The 23,189-nt window shown below is 35.8% G+C and overlaps 3 protein-coding genes across 3 annotated transcripts; 1 reads left to right on the forward strand and 2 right to left on the reverse strand.

Annotated features, from left to right (window-relative positions):
• Positions 1–1,577: 1,577 nt before the first annotated feature.
• On the reverse strand, positions 1,578–3,037 carry LOC149025763 (BURP domain-containing protein BNM2A-like). Its single transcript, XM_089143185.1, has 2 exons — positions 2,888–3,037; positions 1,578–2,735 (listed from the first exon to the last, which is right to left on the reverse strand). Exons 1-2 carry the CDS (start codon positions 2,936–2,938, stop codon positions 1,914–1,916), a joined length of 873 nt encoding a protein of 290 aa, XP_088999311.1. The 5' UTR covers positions 2,939–3,037; the 3' UTR covers positions 1,578–1,913.
• Positions 3,038–6,862: 3,825 nt separating this feature from the next.
• On the forward strand, positions 6,863–13,692 carry TRZ1 (tRNAse Z1). Its single transcript, XM_089145970.1, has 9 exons — positions 6,863–7,342; positions 10,626–10,788; positions 10,878–10,948; positions 11,069–11,164; positions 11,290–11,403; positions 12,374–12,442; positions 12,538–12,612; positions 12,882–12,976; positions 13,133–13,692. Exons 1-8 carry the CDS (start codon positions 7,109–7,111, stop codon positions 12,954–12,956), a joined length of 897 nt encoding a protein of 298 aa, XP_089002096.1. The 5' UTR covers positions 6,863–7,108; the 3' UTR covers positions 12,957–12,976; positions 13,133–13,692.
• A 4,133-nt stretch (positions 13,693–17,825) lies between these two features.
• LOC149025765 (transcription factor JUNGBRUNNEN 1-like) lies at positions 17,826–19,997 on the reverse strand. Its single transcript, XM_089143186.1, has 3 exons — positions 19,693–19,997; positions 18,629–18,930; positions 17,826–18,531 (listed from the first exon to the last, which is right to left on the reverse strand). The coding sequence occupies exons 1-3, from the start codon at positions 19,883–19,885 to the stop codon at positions 18,127–18,129; spliced, it is 900 nt and encodes a 299-aa protein (XP_088999312.1). The 5' UTR covers positions 19,886–19,997; the 3' UTR covers positions 17,826–18,126.
• Between the last annotated feature and the right edge of the window lie 3,192 nt (positions 19,998–23,189).

Here is a 23,189-nt window from a genome sequence, read left to right on the forward strand (position 1 = left end):
AACCACAATGTTGACCTTAGATTTTAAAGACCATTATGAAGTTTTATATATAAAAAGGAAAACATTAAACTCTCTACATGACTACATCTATGTATCTTTGGTACATAGACGGGATCAAAAGACCCAAAAAATAGACAGAAATAAGATTAGCTAGTTTGAAAATAAACACAGAGAATCTCCATTAAATCCGGAGGTGGCTCCTGAATAAAAGACCATAAATTTTCTGGATCCATAAAGAACCTAGACAACCAATCTGCAGCTTGATTATCAATTCTTTCCACCTGACTGAAACGAATATGCCCTTTAGAGACGAATAGATGTTGAATTCCTTCAGTTATCTTGCCATACTTTCCCCTCTCTTTATGACTTGAATCAAGCAAAGAGACTGCCTTCAATAATTGACCCAAAGAGCTCGTTCAGTTGTTAATTGGTTTCCATGTCTGGTGGTTTTGTTCACTTCTTCTTTCTTTAATAATATGATTTTTATAATTTAAAAATATTTTTTAATTATAAAATAAAAATAATATAAATTCATCTTGCCGCCTAAAGTACAGGCACATACATATATGAAACGAGTAAAAATCTATCATTTCTTGATGTGTTTCTTGAAAGCATGTCTTCAACTAAGCTTGGATGTGTGGGTTGGTGGCATTCTAATTGGAAATATACCAAACAAGAAGACCTTTTGGGAAATAATGGCAGACAAGGTCAGTTCTAGGTTTGATTTCATGTAGCTTAAAGAGATATGAATGATTAAGATTCCACTCAAATATATTCATCTGTGTCACAGATTCCACACAAACCACCCTTTTTTTCTGGTTAACCCACCAATCAATGAAAACTTGTATTTCTTTAATAAGATTATTATGATTCACAATTTCTTTTAAGTACCCAAAGTCAACTACAGAACTAGTTATAACTTCTAATTACCGGGTCCACCCTATGAGATAAGTTCAAGAGAAGGGATTCACATCCGCTCTAATTCATTTTTCTGTAATACACTACTATAATTGGGATACTTGACATTATGTTATAAAATTTTATAAGGAATACATTAGAGACACTTTCTAATTGGTTTTTAAGTAAAGAGGTCATGGGTTCGACCCTTGTAGACGACAAGCATCCCCCTGAGGATGTAATCAAAGTGTGCACAAGGTGCCCGGATGAACCTCAGATACCAAAAAAATAAAAATAAAAATGCTGAGCATTACAATCATAGAGTGTATTAAAGAGATTTGTATGAAAATAAATTACAAAGGATGTGAGGTAGAATAAGTCGAGGGTTAAGACAGGACAAGCATATGATAAATATGATTTTGCCTAGGAGCAGCGCTGTTCCTAGCAATCAAAAACCCAGATGCATTATAAAATTTAGAGCAAATCTGGACCATTAAGTGAAGTGTTCATTCAATTGTTCAGATTTTCTCTTTTCTCTAAGCTTCAAATTGAATATGGACCATACTTTGCTGAGAGCAACGCAGCTCCCAAGCACGATGGTGTTCTTGTCCTTTTGACTTTTGGTTTTTGAAGTGAGCCCCAGTCTAATTTTGGCCCGATCGATTGTTGGTTGAGACTGAACCTTCATATTTAATGCAAATGCAAATTGAGACGAAATTTTTTTTTTTTAATTTTATTATAATTATTTTGGTATCATTATATTTATAGAAGCAAACGTACATACTAATTTCTATTAAATACGTGTCCTTATATGTACAAAACATGGACGAGTTGGACAATTACATACTAATAAAACCATGCAATATTCACCCAGAAAGAAAAAGAAAAAAAATTGTCATAAACAACTGCTTCTCTCCCTAGAACCTGCCCCAAAACGCATAAACACAATAGTGCACAGGTGACAATCTTGTTCTGATTCTTGAAGCCATGTAGTGTTTGTAGGCAGCTTTCTGTGACTAAGTGGCAATTAAGTTGGAAGGAATCCAAACAAGATGACCCTCTGGAAAGATGTGACAGACAGGGTTTCCAGGCTTGATTCCAAGAAGTTGAAAAGAGATGTGATTAGGGTTCCAATTACTGGTATCCATGTGGCAAACTGCAACAGCTTCTACGTTTTCTCCAGATTTCTCACCCACCAGAGAAACCTTGTAAAGCTTGCTATTACTTGTCTGGTGGCAATAGAAAACTGTGAAAGGGTAAGACATGGGGTGACAACCCACCTGCTTTGGAACCCAAATCTCAATGGGTACTTCATCTATGGTGTAGTTCTGTAAAACTGCAACTTGTGGTGGAGATCTATGGATTTTGGAACTCAGAACATTGAAAGAAGAAGACGATGAAGAAGCAAGGATGCTGCGAACAGAGTCAAGCATGGATTCTAAAGATGTAGCACAGAATTTAGTTTCCCCTTCAACACTTTTGAATTCACACTCTCTCAGAGTATTTTCCATGGCTTTGGCTTGTGGGGATTCTTTTGAGATGGAGAAGATCTGGAGAAGGTCAGAGAGCTTACTTAATGTAAACGGAAGGGAATCAGCTTCGTCTCTGGACAAGAAATGTGAAGTGGGATGAGAAGGATGATCTCTTGCACTAGGAAAATACAAAGGCACCTTCTTCCCCATCTTGAAATCACTGGTTGAGAAGAACATCTTGACTGCAAGGTCATTCATCATCATCATATGATCCATGTGTGGTGCAGATGAATGAGATTCATGATCCATATCTGCCTCTACTAATTGCTTCCTGTTTGTTCTTGAACAAAGAGTGCTGCTAACAAACTGCAGATGAAAGGAACTATCATCAGCACTGAACATTTTAAAAGATGATAAACAAACATAGATGAAGAAGAAGAAGAAGAAGAAACTGATATATATGATTGAAGACAAAGCAATTAATGAAGTGTTAATTTAAATTTCTCAACTGGGCTTACCATGAGAAGTAAGATTGAAGTCAAGACAGTGAGAGAAAGCGATGAGGCCATCTTGTCGTTGATGAATAAACTAAAACAGCAGTAGTAGGGGAAAAGGAAAACCTGAAATCTATCTCTATTCCTTCATTCACTTTGTTGGGCAAGTGGGCAACTGATCTCTTGCCTGTCTTTATAGCTAGAAGCCTCAGACCCTGAAACATTTTTTAAAGCATTATTTATATTTGGTGAGGTGATGAATCAGTGAATGTAGACAAAGACAAACTATATTGCACACACACGTAGCCATTTGACTTTGGAGGCATTTATGTGTTTTTTTAAGTGAGAATCATGATGCAATCTGAAGGAGAGATTTGCTCCACTTACAATAAAATGATAAATTAAGAAGCATCAGTGATAATAATTGTAGGGAATAATGATGCATGACCACACCAATGGAGTTGGAGTTGGAGTTGGAGTTGGAGTTGGAGTCAAGGTCAATTGAAATTTGTTTATACTTTTTATTCATTTTGGTTTGGGTTTTGAGTTAATGAGTTATTTGGGGAAGGGAAACACTCAATTGATAATACTATATTATTGAAATCTGGTGGAGAAATATAATTATTTAAATAATTTGAGCATTTGGGTAGCTAATGGATTTATAAGGAACTCATTAAGATAAATCAGGGCAACCCGATTCAACCCGACCCTATCAAGGTGAGCCGGATTTAGCGAAACCCTAATACATTCTCTTATAACGTTCTAAATGAAAAGAAATTCAAATTTAGTAATGAGATAGTGGAGGAAATTGATAACCTAAATACGTATGTTTTTTATTAAAAAATAAAAAAATCTTTTTCTTTATCTTATGTGTTGATTTTTTTGTATAATTTATATAGATGATGTATTATTTAATGAATTTTGTTTACATTCAATTGCACGTTTTACTACATAGATCAGTCTAACGAAATGGGTTAACATCCTCTGCGGCGCTCTAAGTAGCGGCCGCGCTCTAAGTAGCGGCCATCCAGCGGCCGCTACCCAATGAGCGCCACGTGGTCATAACTAAATCCTAACCATTAACTTTTAGAAAAACGTTTTCACTTGTAAACCGATAAAAATAGGCCGGTTCACTGGACCAAACCCCACCATGACTAAAAAAAAATAATCAATGTTCGAGATTTCGATTGATGCTAGATCTTTAATTTATAATTATAATTATGTTGTATAATTTTGATTCATTAGTTTTTAAAGTTCTTGTTTGAGGTATATTTCTAATTAAATATTTTTCTTTGTGTTGTAAGAGTTTTTTTTTTTTTTTTTTTTTTGAAATAGCTAAGTGGAAGCTTGGCAAAACTAGAAGTGATTAAATAGTTGGGAAAATTCTTTTAAGTTGGCCATTATACTAGTTGGAGTACTTAAACTTGAAATGTTAGTCATTTCATGACGAGACAGGATCAGCTCTCCGATAGAGAACACAAAATGCTCCTTGACAACTTTCCGACCACACAAAACAGTGGGGCCCACGGTGATAAACACTTTTTGAAAAACATTAAAAAAATTTCAAAATTTCACCTGTGGGCTCCACTATGTTTTTGTGGTTGGGAAGCCGGGTGTTCACCCGATGGAGAGATGATCCCGATTTATTCATGACAGTCTAGTCTTAGGTGAACCAAGTCATGCCTCTTTACCCAAAAAAAACTAAGTCATGTATTTTCATTATACAAAATACTGAGAGCACTATTAAAGTCAAATCTTAAATGTTCTAATACCACATTTGAATGTGGGTCTCTACATTTTTTTCTCTATCAAACTTGCAAAGTGGAATTTGTGATTTATTGTAGCTGTGCTTAAAGAATGAAATATACAATTGTCACCTCTTTTACAAGAGCTTTTGAGCTAGTAGTGGATGTAGATTTTCGTTCGGTAAGTATCCGGTGAAATATCTTTTGTATTTCTTTCTTTCCTTTGATGTGTCTGTATTTCTTTCAAGTTCATGAATGAAGTTAAAAAGGTACGTAACGGATTGGTAGGAGAAGAGGATTGGCATATGCAAAAGCAAAGGTATTGTTTTTTCCCTCCATTGCTCTGTATTAGAGTTCTGGACAAAAAAGGGGGTTCTTGAACTTTTCCTTATATTGAGTATTGAGGTTGTACTATGACAATCAATCTTGAATGCTTTGGTATTACATGTGAAAGTAGGTCTCAACATTCTCTTTATGTATTGAACTTGCAAAATGAGATCCGTGATCTTTCATGAATCATCCTTTATATAAGAGCTCTGAACAACAAATGAAGGGTTTTCATTGCAAGTTATTAGTCATGAAGAGGTTTAAAAGAATATGAATCTAATTGGTAGCAACATAACTGTTTGTATGAAGATTTTCTTTAACATGGGATATTTAGACTCCACCTGCAATATAAATGCTTGTTTTCTTCATTTTTTTTTTTTCAAATATTTTTCAATCTTATCCTCCTATACTGTACCTTTCTGGAGATTAATTAAATTTAAATGTGTTTAGCTTTATTGGAAGCAACAAGATCTAAGATCACTCACAATATATATAACATGCAAGTGTCATCTGGGGAGAATAGGATCTTACAGCTGATACACTTAGGCTAGCTAGCAAAGAAATCTAAGAACACGATGAATCATTAAGAACAGATCAGTATCTAAAACTAACCATAATTATAAACTTCTAAGGTTGGAAGCTCCTGAACTAAAAATGAGAGACAGTAGTTGAATACCCCCATTACTCTCATGTTTCAACTATGAATGTACAATAGAGAAACAATTTTTTTTTATGAGGCAACTATAATTTTTAAGTTAGTAGCAACTTGTTGAATTTTCACTCGATCTATATGATCTAGGCAATTTGGTTCTTTATTGTTTCAATACAATCAACTCTTTAGTTTGTTTTTCTTTGAACTGCAGTTCTAGTTCTAGTAGCTTGATTTTTGGAAGGAACAATATTAACTAATTTTTTTGTTAAGATGAATCATAAGTACCTATATTGTGCATAAAATTTTGAGAAGAAATTATTGCATGATTCCATTTTAAGAAACCTCTCTAAATGGTTTACCATTTTTGAGCCACATGATGATTGGCTTTTGATGATTTACAACCACGAGAGTAATTTAAAATTTGCCATGGCACAATACGTATCTATTAACCTGGTTAATTATGTTAATATGCATGCTTGTTTACTCATGCAAGATTGAGAAGAGAAAACCTACAGTGACTCCTCAGCTATCGCAAAGATCAAAGATCCTCTCCTCATGGGTTTCTCCATACTGCATTACTAGAAGAAAGTATGTAATCATTCGCTCATTAGTTCTTGTTACAACACCAAAATATATCACAAATCACGACTCCCTCATTGTGGATTGGATAGATAATGTTAAATTAGATATTGCAAATTTAAGCACATCAATGATTTTTCCATATCTCAAGAAAAAATTTCTAATCAAGTTCTAAATAATTGTTAGTTTTCTCCAATATCTTAACCTTTTCCTCGTAGTTTTTCCGTATTCTTGAGTTTAGATTATAAACAATAATTGAACGGGTCCAAACTGCTATCAAGTGCAATTATGTGGTTTAGGGAGTTTTTGTACATAAATGTCATGCCAATTATTTGTAAGTATTTGCATCTTCTCACAACAATTGAATGGAGAATTTTTATTTTTATTGCTTGAACATTTTCAATTTTTATCATTCATATTATGTGAGAAGCCAAATAGTTTGTTAGGGAAGATCATTCATAAGTTTTAGGTTTTTAAGTATTGTGTGCGTCCCAAGTAATGTGTTGAAGGGTTGAAGCATTTTATAAATTTGTATTAAACTTTTGCATAAAGTCTGACACAGGGCTAAGAGACTTTTTTTTAGTAGCAAAGATTTACAAAATAGTGTAGGCCCCACACTCATACAAGTTTGAAAGAATGAAGATATATTTGGATCAGAGTCGGGCGAATTCGAATATTCGATTCACAACTCAAAAACCTTCTCTCTGTCTCCCGATCCCCGCTGTAACTCACTAACTCATCCGTTTCTCTCTCCACCGTCATATTGAATCAGCAATTTTCTCCACTGTTTGATCTTAAAACCTGCAGTTTTGGGATCAACTGAGGAGTTCAATTGGCCTTTGCATGGTGGGATTAAAAGTTAAAGACATCACTGTAAGAACCCTTTTTTGCGATTCCTGATTCATTCGTTCATTTTGGTTGAACAAATCAATAGCAAACCTTATGGAAATAGAGAAAGGGGACTCCGAGTCAAGAGACCCTATTTCAGTCCCATCTTCAGAGAAGCAAAAGGGTATCAAGATTGAAGGGTATCCTATCGAGGGTCTCTCCATTGGAGGACAAGAGACGTGCATAATTTTCCCTTCGCTCAAGATTGCCTTTGACATTGGCAGGTGCCCTCAGCGTGCCATCTCCCAGGAGTTCCTCTTTATTTCGCATGGTCACATGGATCATATAGTGAGTAATCATTTCTTGCTGTATATTCCAATGCCCAGTGCTATTAGGTATTAAGGTGATAAAATCGTGGTCTTCGTTTTTTATTTGGATGGCTGAAGCTCTTTGCTGAACTGAACTCATTGTGGGAATTTTGCAGAGGAATTGGTGTTATCAATTATATTTCCAGTTGTTATATTTACCATTCACTGAGATTTTCCTATGGTGGTTTTTAGGGTTTTCTTCACTCCATTCTATTGATTTGAAGAATGTATCTTTTATGCTAGTATTTCAATTGGGTTCGTTATGCTAATGCACTATAACCCTCGATCAACTATATTCTCTTTTATTTATTCCTTGAAGTTTCCACTAGTGTTTTTGATTCCTTGGAGGTTTGCCTATGTTGTTAGTCGTAGAGTTGAATGTTCAGAGGAAATTCAGAGGGGTTGGGAGTTGAATTTAGAAGATAGGGGGACTGAGGAAGAAGAAACGCTGAGAGGAGAGTAGAGTTGAGAGATGGGAAACAATATTCTTCATTGCCTCTTCATTGTCTGTTTTTTTTGCATACAGACACATAAGGTCAGTGTGAGTGAGAACAGATGATGCATAACCCAGGTCCTTCATTTTCTGAATATGGGTTAAGCATTTATCTTGTTCCCCGTTCAAGAGTTAGAATCCTAGCTAGGTGAAGATCCACTGGCACTGGATGGCGGGCGGAGTGGAAGCAGAACTGGAAAAGGCTGCAATTCCAGAGACACGGTTGACTGAGCAGAGGCATCGTGTCAAGAATCTCCTTACGTAACACTTCAGGAGAGCTCCATATGTCTTCTCATTTTAGTGAAATAACTTTTAGTAGCATTAGGTCCATGAACTTCGCCAATCAGATCTAATTCAACTGCATGGTCACCTCTGGTGAAAACCTGGAAACCCGATCTTATACATCCATTTAGGAACCCTATTATTTGGTACTTTCTCAAAAAGAGTGGTAAAAAAGAGCACCACTCTTTTTGTTACTGCAGAAATCAGTGAGGAGAGGCTTGATGCTAACCAGGGAATCCAAGTTGCAACTGAAAGCAGATGTGGGCTGTGGACATCAAATCTATAGTGTAACACTAAATGTTTTTCTGTTGTTGAGGCTTGAGACTTGTAGATGGAACTTCTTTTTGGAAACTTTCCCATTCCTTCCATTCCTTCTCTACTTGAAAGGCCACCAACCATGACTTCAACAGCAACATTAACACACAGCATTTGTGGGCTGAGTTGGTCCTTACAATGTGATACCGATCCTTTGAATCTAACTGGAATAGGCATGAAAGAGCTCTGTGACAAAGATTGACCTGTTGATATGCTTTCACTTGCCATTCTTGCTGCTGTTCTAGAAGTAAAAACACATGGTAAAAGATTAGCATTTGGTACCTTCCCTCTAGAAGAAAATGTCACACACTTATCTGTGACTTCACCAGCTTCTTCTGATTCTTGTGTGTTGACATTAATAACCCAAATAGAATTTTCAGGTATCCATATGGTTTTTATGCTAATCTTAGTAACCCTGCTTAGGTATTCTTGATTTTTTTTTCCATTCCAAACCACCTGTTTCTATTTTTCTTTGCAGGAACAGACCTGACCCTGAGGAGGTAAGGGCCTTGAAGAACCTGTGTGATAAGGTGTATTTGTTTTGTAATTTGAAGATGAAGTTTCCTTGCTCATAGTCATTCCCAGAAGCTGATCTTAAAATGAAGACAGCAGGGTAATTAGGAAACCCCTTGTGCACATTAATCTCAAATTCCCCTTTCCCTCTTCTCATTGCTCTAACGTTTTTAATGTGCTGCATACCATTTCTAGCATCCAACCGTTTACATGTTCCAAGGTGAAGGGCTGCCCTGTGATTTTCTTATGACAATAAGCAGTAATGGCCAATAAAATCCATGTGCTAATGGTTCTAAGCAAGTGGAATCCATGGCATTGCATGAATCCTTAAAGAACATACTAAGTGACCAATTATCCTGCCATGGCATTTCTTCGAACACTCCAGGGGGAGAAATAGTAGTCTGAGGTCTCTCACCAGGATCAAAAGGCTGAAGTACATTTAGTGTTGCATTTCTACAAACAGGTGGTGGGTGAGAGAGTTGGAACTTCCCCATTAGAAAGAACCGTAAAAAGGTTCAAATGTGAGTAATTCCAAAGCAATTGAATCTTCCCACAATCAAATACGGAATCTAAAATTTTGGGCCAGTAACTGCGAGAGGTGAAGTATGCTACCTCCATCAACCAGGAGTAACTCAGAGGAACTCATCAACAAGCCTTGGTGTTGCATCATTGCTGTTGTTGGCTGATCAGCAAGCAGATTTGCCTTCACCTCAATTGGGTCCAAATGATGGATTTGAATCACAGAGGAAGACTCTGTCAGTGGTAGACTTGGTGTAACGCCATGGGGTTCCTCATTTTCTGAGTCTGGTGGTGGGGGCGAATGTGGCAGAACTTGGGATCTGGCTTCTAGCCCAACCTCCTTTGTCATCTCTGGCACCAGAATAACATTGTGGGTTTTGGCCTGGGGTTGCTCAACCTCTTCTGCCGATGTAGCCACCTCCACGGCACTACCTTGTAAAGCTTCTTTTCTCAACATCTCCGGTGATGGCTCAGGTGAGACAGACGGTGGACATGGGCTGGGTATAGGGGCAGCGCACCAATTTGTTCAATGCACTGATCAAGCTTCCTTTCCATTGATGATAGGAGAACAAATAGTTCTGCACTAATCGCATGTAGATCACCATCCATCTGAATCCTGCAGGTCGGATCAATGTTATGAACCCAAATTTGTGAAGCTTGGAGCAAAGGAAATTCAGAGGGGTTGGCAGTAGAATTTAGAAGATAGGGGGACTGAGGAAGAAGAACCGCAGAGAGGAGAGGAGAGTTGAGAGATGGGAAACAATATTCTTCATTGCCTTGTCATTCCATACCCTATTACATTTATAGAAGGGACTACTTCCCTATTCTTAGGACCATTTTACCAGTGATATTCCCTAACATGACCTACACATTCCCTTGCAATTACCCGCATATACCCAGAGTTGTAACATTTTGATTCCTTGGAGGTTTGTCTATATTGTTAGTCATAGAGTTCCATGTTCACAGAGTATAATAGCTATTGTAGTTCATATGATCTTGCCTTATTTGGTTACAATGCTTTTAGTTGCTGCTGAAATGACTGCAGGAAATTCCAGCGTTATTTGTTAATGAATATAATTTTATTGCTGAAATGAGTGATTTTAGTTCTATGCTTATGTGTGTACGGGTGTATTTGTGTCAGGGAGGACTTCCAATGTATGTTGCCACCCGAGGCTTGTTCAGTATGAAACCACCTACAATAATTGTACCCAGAGCTATAAAGGAAAATGTAGAAAATCTGTTTGAGGTGCACAGAGCAATGGACCAATCTGAATTGAAGCACAATCTAATTGGGTTGAATGTGGGTAAAGTTCTACCTGTATTCTGAAGTGGTTAGCCTTACCCTGCCAAGAACTGGTTAGCTCTCAGAAATTTTATAGTTGTTCACATGCAGGTGAAGAATTTCAATTGAGGAAAGATCTCAAAGTAAGAGCATTCAAAACTTACCATATCATACCAAGCCAGGTAATGTTGGTGATTTATGATTTTGTTCATCTTCTATGCACTTTATAAAGAATTCCTTTGAAAACCAGTCTTCTTTTGTATTTGTATCTGCTTGTGCTAATTTCCATAACTTTGTGGTAGGGTTATATTATTTACTCTGTGAAGCATAAACTCAAGCAAGAGTATATTGGCCTTTCTGGGAATGAGATCAAGAACTTGAAGTTTTCAGGTGTGGAGGTCTGTCTTCGCATTCATACCCCCAGTAACATCTATTTATATTTGTATTTCTAAGGTTATTGTTATACATGCATTTCCCCTTGAGGGTCTTGAATGCAGTAACAGAATCATCTAGATACTTGCAGATTACAAACACTGTCGTGAATCCCGAGATCGCTTTTACGGGAGACACCACGTCTGACTTCATAGCTGACCCTGACAATGAGGATGCTTTGAGGGCAAGGATACTCGTGATGGAGGTTTCAATTGCATTCTTGTTGTATTCTTCTGTCATGCAACTTTCCTAGTGTTGTTCATTACTTCGTTCTCATGTTTTGCATTTGCTTTTTTCCCAGTTTGATTCTTTTGGCCGTTCAAAAAAAAAATACTGTGGTTTTTTATTATTTGCAAAGACAAAAGGATAGACCAAGTTATAGAGAGTTTCAAATCATAGAGGCTTAGGTTCCTGGGATGATGGTTGGGAAAGTTTATGGTTTTACTAGTAAGGTATAACCGTATAACTTTGTCTGGATCATCTATCCTTGTGAGTATTAGACAACCATTAGATTTTCATGTGCCATATGGCAATCCCGTGGCATTGTGATACTTTTCCGGACAAGTGAACTGTAAATCTCTACTGGGTGGCTGTTTCCCACTAACTTTCCAGGCAAGGTTTTGAGTATCCTATCATATCTGCTGATACTAAATTACATGTTTCGTATATTTGAGGCACTGATACAATACCTTCAAAATAGGCCTGATGCAAATATGATATGCTGAATGTAGTATGGTGCCGGCTGCCTACCTGGTACACCAATAAAATAATACAGCAAGGATCCGAGTAGCCGACCCATTTCAGTTGCTTGATGTTTTTGTTGATTATGATACCTTAAGAATTTGGTATTAATACAGTTAAGAATTCTCATCCCTTGTATAAAATCAATTGATTGGACTTGCATTGTCGTACATGATTTTCCTTTTATACGTGATATATTTTACATTATTCTTGTTTATCGTTTTATACTTTAGAAATGTATTTTGCATGTCTGTAGCATTTCCATATGTTTCTTGACCATTTTATGCTTTAAAATGTATTTTCCTTGAGTGCTACGCATAAATACGTCGTTGAGTAGCTATTAGGACCTGTGAGATGCTCGTCCACTCTTGCTTTCTTTTTTGCTTCCTTGGTGGTGAAATGTATTCTCATTATTCTTTTCCTCTAAAACACAGAGCACCTTTGTTGACAATGCAATGACAGTGGAACATGCGAGAGATTATGGACACACTCACTTGTCTGAGGTCAATTCTTTGAAGCAGATACCAGTATCCATTATGTCGTAACAACCTGGTATATGTGCTTGGGCCTTCTAACTGATTGCTCTTTGTTCTTGCAGATAGTTGATTATGCTGATAAGTTCGAGAACAAAGCAATTCTTTTAATACATTTCTCAGCTCGCTACCACGCTGATGTGAGTCATGATACTTTCTAGTTTTCTTTCTTTATTCAAATTTTCTGGAATGGAATTTGGATCAGTGAAGTTTTGTATGGTTAAAACCTTATGCATCCAGTCATAGTGATTCCTAAACGGCATCCCTCATTTTCTAGTCCAAAATATCATTGCAAATGCTTCGCTCTGGCTACTTGTTGGATAGCACTCGATGTTTTTAAGCAGAATAACATTAACTTCACAGTCAATGAGATTCTTTTATACTGACCATACTTTATATAATTTATCAGGAGATTCAATCAGCTGTTTCGTCCGTGCCACATCCTTTGGGTGGTCGAGTATTTGCATTTACAGAAGGTTTTTGATGAGAGATTTAGAGATTATGGTATGAGTATTATTCTTCTGGGAAAATGTTTGTAACCTACTCATTTTCCCCCCAAACCTTGTGTGGTCATTTGAGATGATGTGTCAGTGACAACCCTAAGCATATTATACAAGTTCAACAAATGTAAATGATAACAGTGGATTCCAATTTTTTCAGGGGGAAGCAGTTCAAGCATATCATGAAAGAATTAGTCAGGACAGATGGCCAAGGAGAACTCTGGATTGTATTGCTAACAAGAATCAGCAGCAGTTGGATATTTATACAAGCTTTTTATTTTTATGATGCTCAAGAAGCCTCAGAAAAGGTCACCGGCACGGGGTGCCTCAAGATTGAACTTCAGTTGAAAGAAACAACACGAAGAAGGATCTGAGAGAAGAAGCCACTGGTATTCGGTTTTGCTGATTAATTCTGTTTCTGATTTCCTTATGAAATACTAGGATGGTTTCAATCTGAAACCCTAGATTTGTGGAATTTCCTTGTGTATTCATCTCTATTTCATCACATTCCTATGTTTTGATTGAATACGGGATTCCCCTCTTGAGCTTTCCTCTGTTGTTGCTTTACGACATTTGCGGAGATCATCTTTTCTTTTGAAACTAAGGATTGTACCATTTGCAGAGATTTTCTTTTGAGTTCTTTAGTGTGGCTATAGTAAGTAGGGGTAAAACTCTGGTCTTCTTCATTTAGTGGAAAAAATTACGAATGGCCTACTTTTAACAAAATGAGAATTTATTCATTATTGAATTCCAATTTTAAAATATAAATTATCATTTTGCCCATACGCTAGGTTTTATGACTAAATTACCCTTATAACTTTTACTCTTAGGTAGGTGAAGCATCTTTCTTTACTCTTCTTCACGCATCTTTTACTTACACCTTGCTTGTCAAAAAATACATATAGTGCTGGCGTCTTGCCGTAAATCACCTATTGATATCCCTTGTTGAAATCTCACTTTCTCCATGTTTAAACAAGTCCACACGAAAAATTTGGGATAATTATTTTTAAGGTTTTGATGAAAAAAAAACCCTTCTTGCAATGACTTTTGGGTGCTTTTAATATATCTCCCTCTAAGGTGTTTTACAAGCTAGCTAAAAAATAAGGTTCTGAGTCTTTTGACTACAAAACAAAACTTAAAGTAAGATTCTTAACAACATGTTTGTTGAAGAGTAATCACTAATTTTAATTTTGAATCCAATAAAGCTCTTCATCTCTAGTACTATTGTGTTATGCTCAATCGCTCAAAGAACAAAGAAATTAGGCTAATAGAAGCTTGGATTGATAAAGAAATTTTGTCCCTCAAATGTTTAACAAGAACAATAAATATTCAGCTTCTTCAAAAGAAGTACAAAACAAGGATTTATAAGGTGATAAGCAACCTAGAACAACAAAATTGCGAAAATGTCACTAAAAACAGAAAAATGCCCAAAAAGCTCCCAAAATGACGATGAAAAGACGATGTCGTTCACCACAGAGCCGTGAGTCTCGCTTGCGGGCACGTGTGCATCGCTTTCTCTTTTTTTTTTCAATGCCTCTATTCTTTGTATTAGGTTCAATGGATGATGAATTATACAAGAACCAGTTAGAAAAAGGGCAAAAAAAGTTCAAATTGCGGCAGTAGCATCGATTGTCATGCTTATGTAATCTTCTGCAATGTCAAAAATTTTGACTAGTTAATTCAAACAAGTCCCCCCTTCCCACCCAAATCCCAGAAACCATGGCTAGACATCATTACTTGAAATTTGAAACACTGGAGTCCCAAAATTCGTGAGAAAGCTTCTTCAAAGTGTTTTGTTCAATGCAAATGACCCAACTCCCCCTCCATCAAGGGTTATTTTCATATTGACTTTAAGATAACATATAGAATGAACAAGAATTTGAAAGAAGTTTACATATTTCAGTTCTCTTAATTAGACTTCATTTTCAACTAAACTCCTAAACAATAACAAAACTATTACGAATACTTGTGAGACTTACACATATTCAGTTTGATCCCAACCGTTAACCCAAAAAAAAAAATAAAAAAAGTTTGATAACAACCACAGGTGTTCTCTTTTGCTCGTCTAGATGTTGAGTGTTGGTTTAAGATTTGAAATTTGGTTTTATTTTGTTTGAAATGAACATCTTCTCATCCAAGCTCAAGACCAATCACTTTCACTTTGGGGAATTATTTTCTAGAGAAAGTTGCAGAGATGTGATTGATTACAATGGTTAGAAGTAGTTGGATAATACATTAGTGGATCTTAGATTTCTTCCAGGTGCTTTCAGCCTTTCTGGTGTTGAAAAGGATGTCCAACAAATGAAAAACGAAAATGAAAATCCATTAGACCATTTATGGGTTCAGCAGTTACATCAGTATGCATTCGGATAGGTTACCATATGCTTCATATGTTGTGGCTTGAACTCTTGTACCTGACTTCGAAAATGGACCGGCATCGATATATTTTGGTAGGTGATTCGAACAATCTGATTCAGAAAATTTGTGATGGAAGCATCCGACTTAATGGATTCAGGATTTTCGCCTCAGGGTTTTGAGTGCGATTTTTGGAATGATTTCCATTCTGTTCTTCTTCTACATGGTGAAAGTTTTTCTTCTTTGCCAACGAAACACAACACATTAACATGTGAAACACGATAGATCTTTGCATATTTTCTTTTTGTTTATATTTCTATCCATGATCTATTTGTTAGTATTATTTCAACACCATATTTCAACACAGCCTCGGTAAGCTCGAACTTGGATTGGGACGAGAGGTGTCTCAATCCATTGTTACCTAAATGATAAAGACGGCATTAATCAGGTTTAATGTCACTAAGTGTGGAAACAAAGCTAGTTAGGAATGGATGAAACAGTACTTCATAGTGACTCAGAAGATCATCATTTTGACTTTGTGCAAATCTGTCCAAAAATTTTTCGTCACACCCAACAAAAAAATACGCGTCCCCGCCCCCCCAATATTTTTCGTCACCAACTAATTCCTTTAATTTTTCCGTTTTCCCCCCCCCCACCCCCCCCCCCCCCAAGAAAAGCGAACAAGTTTAAAGGTAAAATGATGTATAAATGTGGTCAATAAAGCTAATTTTCTATTATACTCTCCTATATCAACGTGGTTAAAGGAAATTTTGGAAAAAAAAATCTTATAGGTATTCAAAATCAAAATGTATTGCATAAAACTATCTATCTTTTATCTCTTATTCTTTTTCTTCCCCCTTTCAAGCAAGAAATTGACAAAAAGCTTTTCTCAATTATTTATTGTTTCTTTTTTTTTCTTTTGTTATTCTTTTTAATTTGATTTATATATGTTCTTTATCTTGAATTTTGTTATTTGATTTTGTATTGTGAATAAAATGTCTATAGAGTAGGAACTAACCATTGATTTTTTTTTGTTTGGATTACTTTTAGGGTTTAAGTGTGTATATTTTTTATATTATTGCTTTAATTTACCTATATTATTTCGGAAAAAAATCATTATCAATAATTTATCATTATTCAGTGGCTCTAGTTAGCATGTTCACGCTGGTTTCTTTCATGGCTGGATTATGATTCAGATTAGTGATTTCAAATTTTATTATTTTTATTGTTTCTGGAAGGAAAGAGACAAGATGAAACATGCTGGGTATCATGGCGGCCTACTATTTAATCTTGTTGCTTCTTCAATACCCATGAGATTTTAAAGCTTAATTATTATAAGCCATCAGCTAATGTGGACTCTTTGACCATAGAATTTTGAGATTAGTTCAATAAAAGGTCAAAAGCAATGTCAGCTAGGGAGTGATTATGCGACTGTATCTATATTAGAATCAATAACTAACTTAGATAATAAATGGTCTAAGTAGATCAAATGACAGAATTTCTCTACTTAAGAGTTTGTCTCTTTGCATTTTTTCCAAGTGAGATCAAAGGTAAATTGGATTCTTACGATGTATTTGATAACAGTTTGGTTTTCTCTCCTTCTTAGAGAATAGAACAAGTGACAGATGTTTGATAAGAGAAAAAATATCAGGGAGAAGTCGTGTGAAGAACGAGTTTTGTAGAAAATGAAAAATGTTCTGTCGAGGGAACACATACTTGATACAATGATCTCGATGGTAAAATCCTCTTGAGACCACCCCACTCCGTCCTTGTTCAAAGACCCTCCTTTGTCATGTACTCCCAACTAGTGTTTTTGCTCGAAAATTAGAATTTTCAGATTGTGAGCCCAATTGAGAGGGAGAACCACAACAGATTTATCAGAAGTTCGTTTCCAAATAAAAAACGATTGTCCAATACAAAAACATGTAAAGAAAATTTTACACAAGAAAAATGTTACTTGATCACCATATGTAAGCATCAAAATGCTAAAAATTATAACCTAATATTTTTTTAAAAGAAAAAAAAGAATATATATATATATATATCCCTATGCATACCTCAATTGTCAATTTTGCCATTCAATCGATTTCTTGACATTAGAGATAATAAAATACACATAAACATAATAGCCAACCTAGCTATAGATTTGATCATTTGCTCTGGTCAATATAATAAGATGACCCTAAACCCCATAAGTGTGAACCTAAAAAATGATATAATATTGCAAGCTAGCCACCTTTGGTATGCAATTCAGTGAGATATTTTTGAAAATACATTCCAGTTCATTGACCAACGTGGCTATCTTGTGGGACCCTCAAACAGTTGAACATTGACTCATTCTCACATACCACCCATGCATTTTCAATTGTTTAAAATTTGCAGACCCAACTTATGATATGTAGTAATTAATTTGGTTCAGTTTCATTTCAGCTAAATCTATCACTTTCCTTCCAACTTCCTAGCAGTTATTTTGAGTTAAAACATCAAATCATCAATGATAGATAGCAAGTGAGCGAGAAAGAGAGAGAGATTTTCCATTAAGAACTTGAAATAGAACTACTATATCAGCTTTGGTTTCTACAAGAACAGATGATCAACTGCAATATTAATAATTAATACTGCAAAATTTCCCATAGAACTTCCTATGAAGTACTTGTATTATTCTATGCATCAAAGGTTAATTCTTACAGAAGCAACTAGAAGCAAAGAAGCCCTAAATCAAAGTTTAATACTTACAGGAGGAGGAGGAGAGGGAAAAAAGAAAAAGAAAAAATAAAGAAAGAAACCCTATTTGCCACCTTATCTGCTACCATACAGCTGAAAGGTTGGATCTATGGCAAACTCAACTATGGATGCAAGCTCATCCCAGTTCCCTTCTCTGAATAAATCATTCCCATTGCTATTTGGAAAGCTTGGATACAATGAAGTTAATGGTGTTTGGGCTATAGAATTCAACTGGGTTGAGAACAACTGGTCCTTTTCATCGATGTAATTAATAGCTGTTGGCTTCTTATCATTCTGTTGAGTGACAGAACTAGCTACAAAGCTTTTGCTCTTTTCTGTAATATCAGACTCGAAGCTGCATGTTTGAGAACTTGAATCAGCAACTGGGTTTTGTTTGTTGCTTGTGCTTCTTTTCCATTCTGTTGTGTACTTATAATTAGTCACGTTTCGCTTGAAGATTCGACATAGTGTCCAGATTTCCTGTCACCACAAAACCCGTAAATCATATTAACTCATGTTTAATTCACTGCAGTAGAAATGATCAAGACAGAAGATTAAATAAAAGAAATAGTCTTACAGCTTCTTGAGCAGTGTTCTTAGAATTGGGATTGTTGGAGCTTTTCCCATTTGCCGGAAGCCGAAATTCATGCATCATCCAGTCAGTTTTGGTGCCTTTTCCAGCCCTTCCTCTGTAGTAAACTAAGGATTTCTTGAGGCCTATGCAGTCATGGTTTTCTGCAACAGAGTATATTGGCCTATCGATGCCGGTTGCTTTCCAAAAGCCAGATCCTGTTACTCTATTAGGTCTTATGCTGTTCCTATACTTTCTCCCTCTAACACAAAAGAAATACCACTCCTTGTCCCCAGCTGTAGTGATTTCTGTATTTGCACAAGACAAAGAAAAGATAATATCAATTAGACTGAAGCTTCAGAATTTGCCGTTGGGAAACAAGACAGCTAGAGTAAGAATGTAACCAAGAAAAGAGAAGGATTATTAAAAAATGTAACCAAGAAAAGAAAAGAAAAGAATTATTATATTTTTTTTACAAAATGATATCATTTCGAGCACCTACCCTCGGAAGGTTTGTGCTGATCACCTTATGTTTCTTTATAGCACAATAAGGGTGACCAGGCCACTTTGGTAGAACCCAAATGGGACCCACTTCTAATTTGATTCATTTCATTAGTACCTAAAGGTGGACATTACACTTGTTGTATAGTAGAAAAACATGAAGAGAACAAATTTCTTTACCCTAACCAACAAAGGATCCAGACTCTCATGGGCATTGGGGGTCTGGGGAGCCTTCCTATATTAGTCACTTTTCAATCTGGAACATTTTTTATAAACTGACCAACAGGAATTTCCTTACTGAATTCCTAAAAAGCATTAAAGTAGCTTTACATGAGATTTGGCTCATCTCCAAAGAGCTCAGCCTTTTTAGGGAGTGGTAGGAAAGCAATGGTGGACTGGAATTGGACACTATAAGGGCGGCGAGAAAATTTATGTCGGTTCTCTCTCTCTCTCTTAGCCCCACAAAGAGAGGGATGGGTATGAAAGAACACCGGAGAAGCATCCAGCTGAAGCTATCCAAATATCTAGAGATAAGTTAGAAATGAAATAAAAACGAAAAGAAAACTTACTTGGGAGATCCCATGGATCGTACTTATAGATGTCAATCTGTTTGATGAGTTCAATACTAATTGGCTTCTTTTCCACCTTCCTTCTCAGGTAAAACCCAACAAGCTCTTCATCTGTAGGATGAAACCTGAATCCTGGAAGTAGAACATCATCATCTTTGCTACTATCCCAATCACTCAGCTTATCTAACTCCATGTCTCTCCTCCTCTCTACCTTCTGCTAACTTGCTGGTGCTGGTTCTCTATGTTGTAGACAAGAAAGAGAGAGAGAGATTGATTTATGACTATTCCAGAGAACCGTACTTGCCCATATATAGAAGATCAAACTATATAAGGTGGAGGCGAATGCTTGGTCCAAGTCTTGAGGTTTGAATTCTTAAGCTTTAGGGGCAGAAAGGTCTTCAACCCAACTTTTTCTTTTGATTCTCTCAGAACACTAACAAGGTACCTCTCTCACATTACACTGTGCTGGCGTTTTGTGTGATAAGCTAAAGAGGTTGCTGCTTGCTTGAGGCCACGTAAAAGCCCATATGACGTAGTCGCTTGTGTGTGTGGGGGGGTTAAAAATTGATTTAATTTTCAAGTGTTAGGTGAAGAGTCATAAGTGAGAGAGCTCAAGTTGTTTGACTATTATTCGGTGGAATTTTGACTTGCAAAAGCTGACATTGTCAAAAGCCAGAGAGAGATAGAGCAGAAATCAGTTTTTATTTTTATGGAAGCAGAAATCATCATTTTGTCCCATACTAAAAAATGTCAATTTGTGGGTCATCCCTGCTTGATGGGTAAGATTTGTGAATAAGTCAATTGATGGAGACCAGAAGAGATTTCATATCAATCGTTGATGTGGTGTCTTCTGTTCAAGCAATGGTCCACACATTGAATGGCTCAGGATCATCACATAACCAGTGGTGCAGACATGAATTTGATAATCTAGCTTTAAAACAACTTGGCCAGAGCAGTGGGTCACAGTTATAAAATAGAAATAAATGCAGGTTGTTTTCATAGCCAATATGAATTCCTTGTTTACTTCCTATGCTTATCCTTCTGGATGGAAAGAAGTAGCATGCATTATAATACCGTGGGTTATCAACTTCAGAACAATGTGTTAACTTAACTTTAAAATGCAGTAGCTTTGTTTCCTTCGCTACCATATGTTTTTGGTAAAACGTGTAGATGTAGATCTGTTTCCTTCTCTACTAAATGTTTTTGGCGTGTAGATGTAGCTCTGTTGTTTATAGGTGTTGCTGATAAGGTTGAATGGATCTAGTGTTTAATCCATTAACGTTCACACAAGTGTGTTCTACTGTCAGAAGCTCCTGACCCACCATCGTTTGAGATTAAAGAGTTAGCATAGACTGCAGAAGCCATCTTAGGCTTGGAGGTTTAGATCGAGGGTGCCTTGCTAAACCAAGAACAGATACTTTTGTTAAGAACATCCCTGTATGAATAGCAATCATGGACTTTAATTTCGTAATCATTTCCTTTCTGAATTATCTGAACATTTGATCATTAAGATAAATGTCAATTAAGCATTTTGTTATGTGAACAGAAGTGAGATAGAAGCACCTTCAGCTATTTGCCGAGAACAAAGAAGGAGTTTGTTTTCAGTATTAAGAGGAGGTTGACACAGCTGAGTGCTTGAAGCAGAAGATGATAAACTGCTAGCAATTTAATTGACAAAGAGAGAATTAATTTTTTTTTTCGGTAAGAGACAAGAGAGAATAATATTCATTATTCAAACCAAAAGATAACAAGTGAATTTACAGGAACCCTTACATGTATTCCATTTGAAATAAATTTGTGAATGGTTCCAAACTAAGTGACAACTCTGAGAGTAACAGTTCTTAATTAGATTTTAATTTGCTTTCTCAAAATTATTTTAATGCCAAGTGTACTTCACAACCCTAGCTAGAAAATATTACTGATTGATGCAAGGAAGGTGAAATGAAACTTTCAAATATGTATTTATTTTGATGATATACATGTCACCTACTTAATTCCTCATTGCACCCTCAATAATTGGTCGCATTTGCATTATTTTCCTTTTTCTTTTGCTGACTGGAGAGAAAAATATATTACAACAAAGACAAGACATTTAAAAGTCTTATATTACAATTGACAAGTTGGAATAATTAAATGATGCAAGAGCAATTAAATGCATAGAAAAAGAAATCTCTTAAGTTTTAAGTATCTTTCAAGTTTCATTCTTTTTATTGTTCTTAATAATAAATTCTAAAATTTGGTTTGCACCTTGGAAGTGAGAGTGTCAAGCAACTGCAAAGAAAAGGATCTCGCTTTTTTAATCAATTATAATTAGCTCTCTAGTACCTTTCTTCTTAGTTATAATATCCTTGTAGAAAAACATTTTCCTTAATTCATCCAAAAAAGTGAGAAAAAAGTACAGATGCAGCATTTGTAGAAGAAAAGAATATTTATATTATCTTTTTTAGATTTTTTCTAGATATGATCACATTTTCTATATAAGTGGAGTTTCAAATGGAACATATTTATACGTAACTTAGTAACTCATGTGATTGGCTGTTCTTTAGTTTTTCTTATTTCGCAAGTTTATTTGAATATGATCATGGAAGTTTGTAATACATTTGAATTCTCAGTTTTGATAATTGGGTTTGGTATATATGGCGGCACGTCTACATTTCTCCAACCCCATAAAATATCTAAGGAAATTGCCTCACTGGGTCCTGAAATTCCGGTTTAAATTTTTATTTTTTTCTTAAACCTTTGACAAAAATCGAATATTGCCTTAGAACATGAGTTAGTCAACAGCTCAACGTTTCAGACTATAAAGCTTTGATCAACAAATTCAATTCAATTGTTGAATGCATGACCATTTAGAGAAAACAATGCTTATAATAGGATGAATAACTGAAGGTCCAAGACAAATAGTCCTTGATTTATGCCAAGAATGCTTCATCTAAATCCTATTAAATTGTTTAATTAAGTTCTTAAGTTAGTTTTTTGGAATTATCATATGTATATGCCACTACTTTTGACCTTAGAAAGTAAGACAAATTTTAAAAATTGTTCTTAGAAACTGGGCACCAAATACAGTATGATGATCTCAATGACCTTTCTGTACAATAACAGGAATCACCAGCCCAACATTCTGGTTCAGATTATTAGCTAGAAACCCCTAAACTCATCTCTTTCAGTTCTTATCTTAACTATTCATGAATGTTGAACTTATACCAAACCTCTTGAAGTTTGCACCATATTGAATCTAGCTAGCTACTAGAATGTTAAGAAATGCAAGAAAATTTCTTATCTGTCATTATCATATGCAAAACTACAAGAAACCAGCAACCCATTTGTCCATCACTCTTACAGTCTTATGTACAGGTGTCATTTTGAAGAACCACCAACAAAAAGCTAACTAAACAGTAATCTGAACCTAAAGTCTCTTACGAGAAGTTGACAACAAATAGAAGTAATAGATCTGGAAATTTTCAGTGTATATCCTGTTGGGGTCTCTCTTTTTG

Source organism: Hakea prostrata, chromosome 2 (assembly GCF_041222555.1).
Source record: "Hakea prostrata isolate BN-2017 chromosome 2, UWA_Hpros_2, whole genome shotgun sequence".
Lineage (NCBI taxonomy): Eukaryota > Viridiplantae > Streptophyta > Magnoliopsida > Proteales > Proteaceae > Hakea > Hakea prostrata.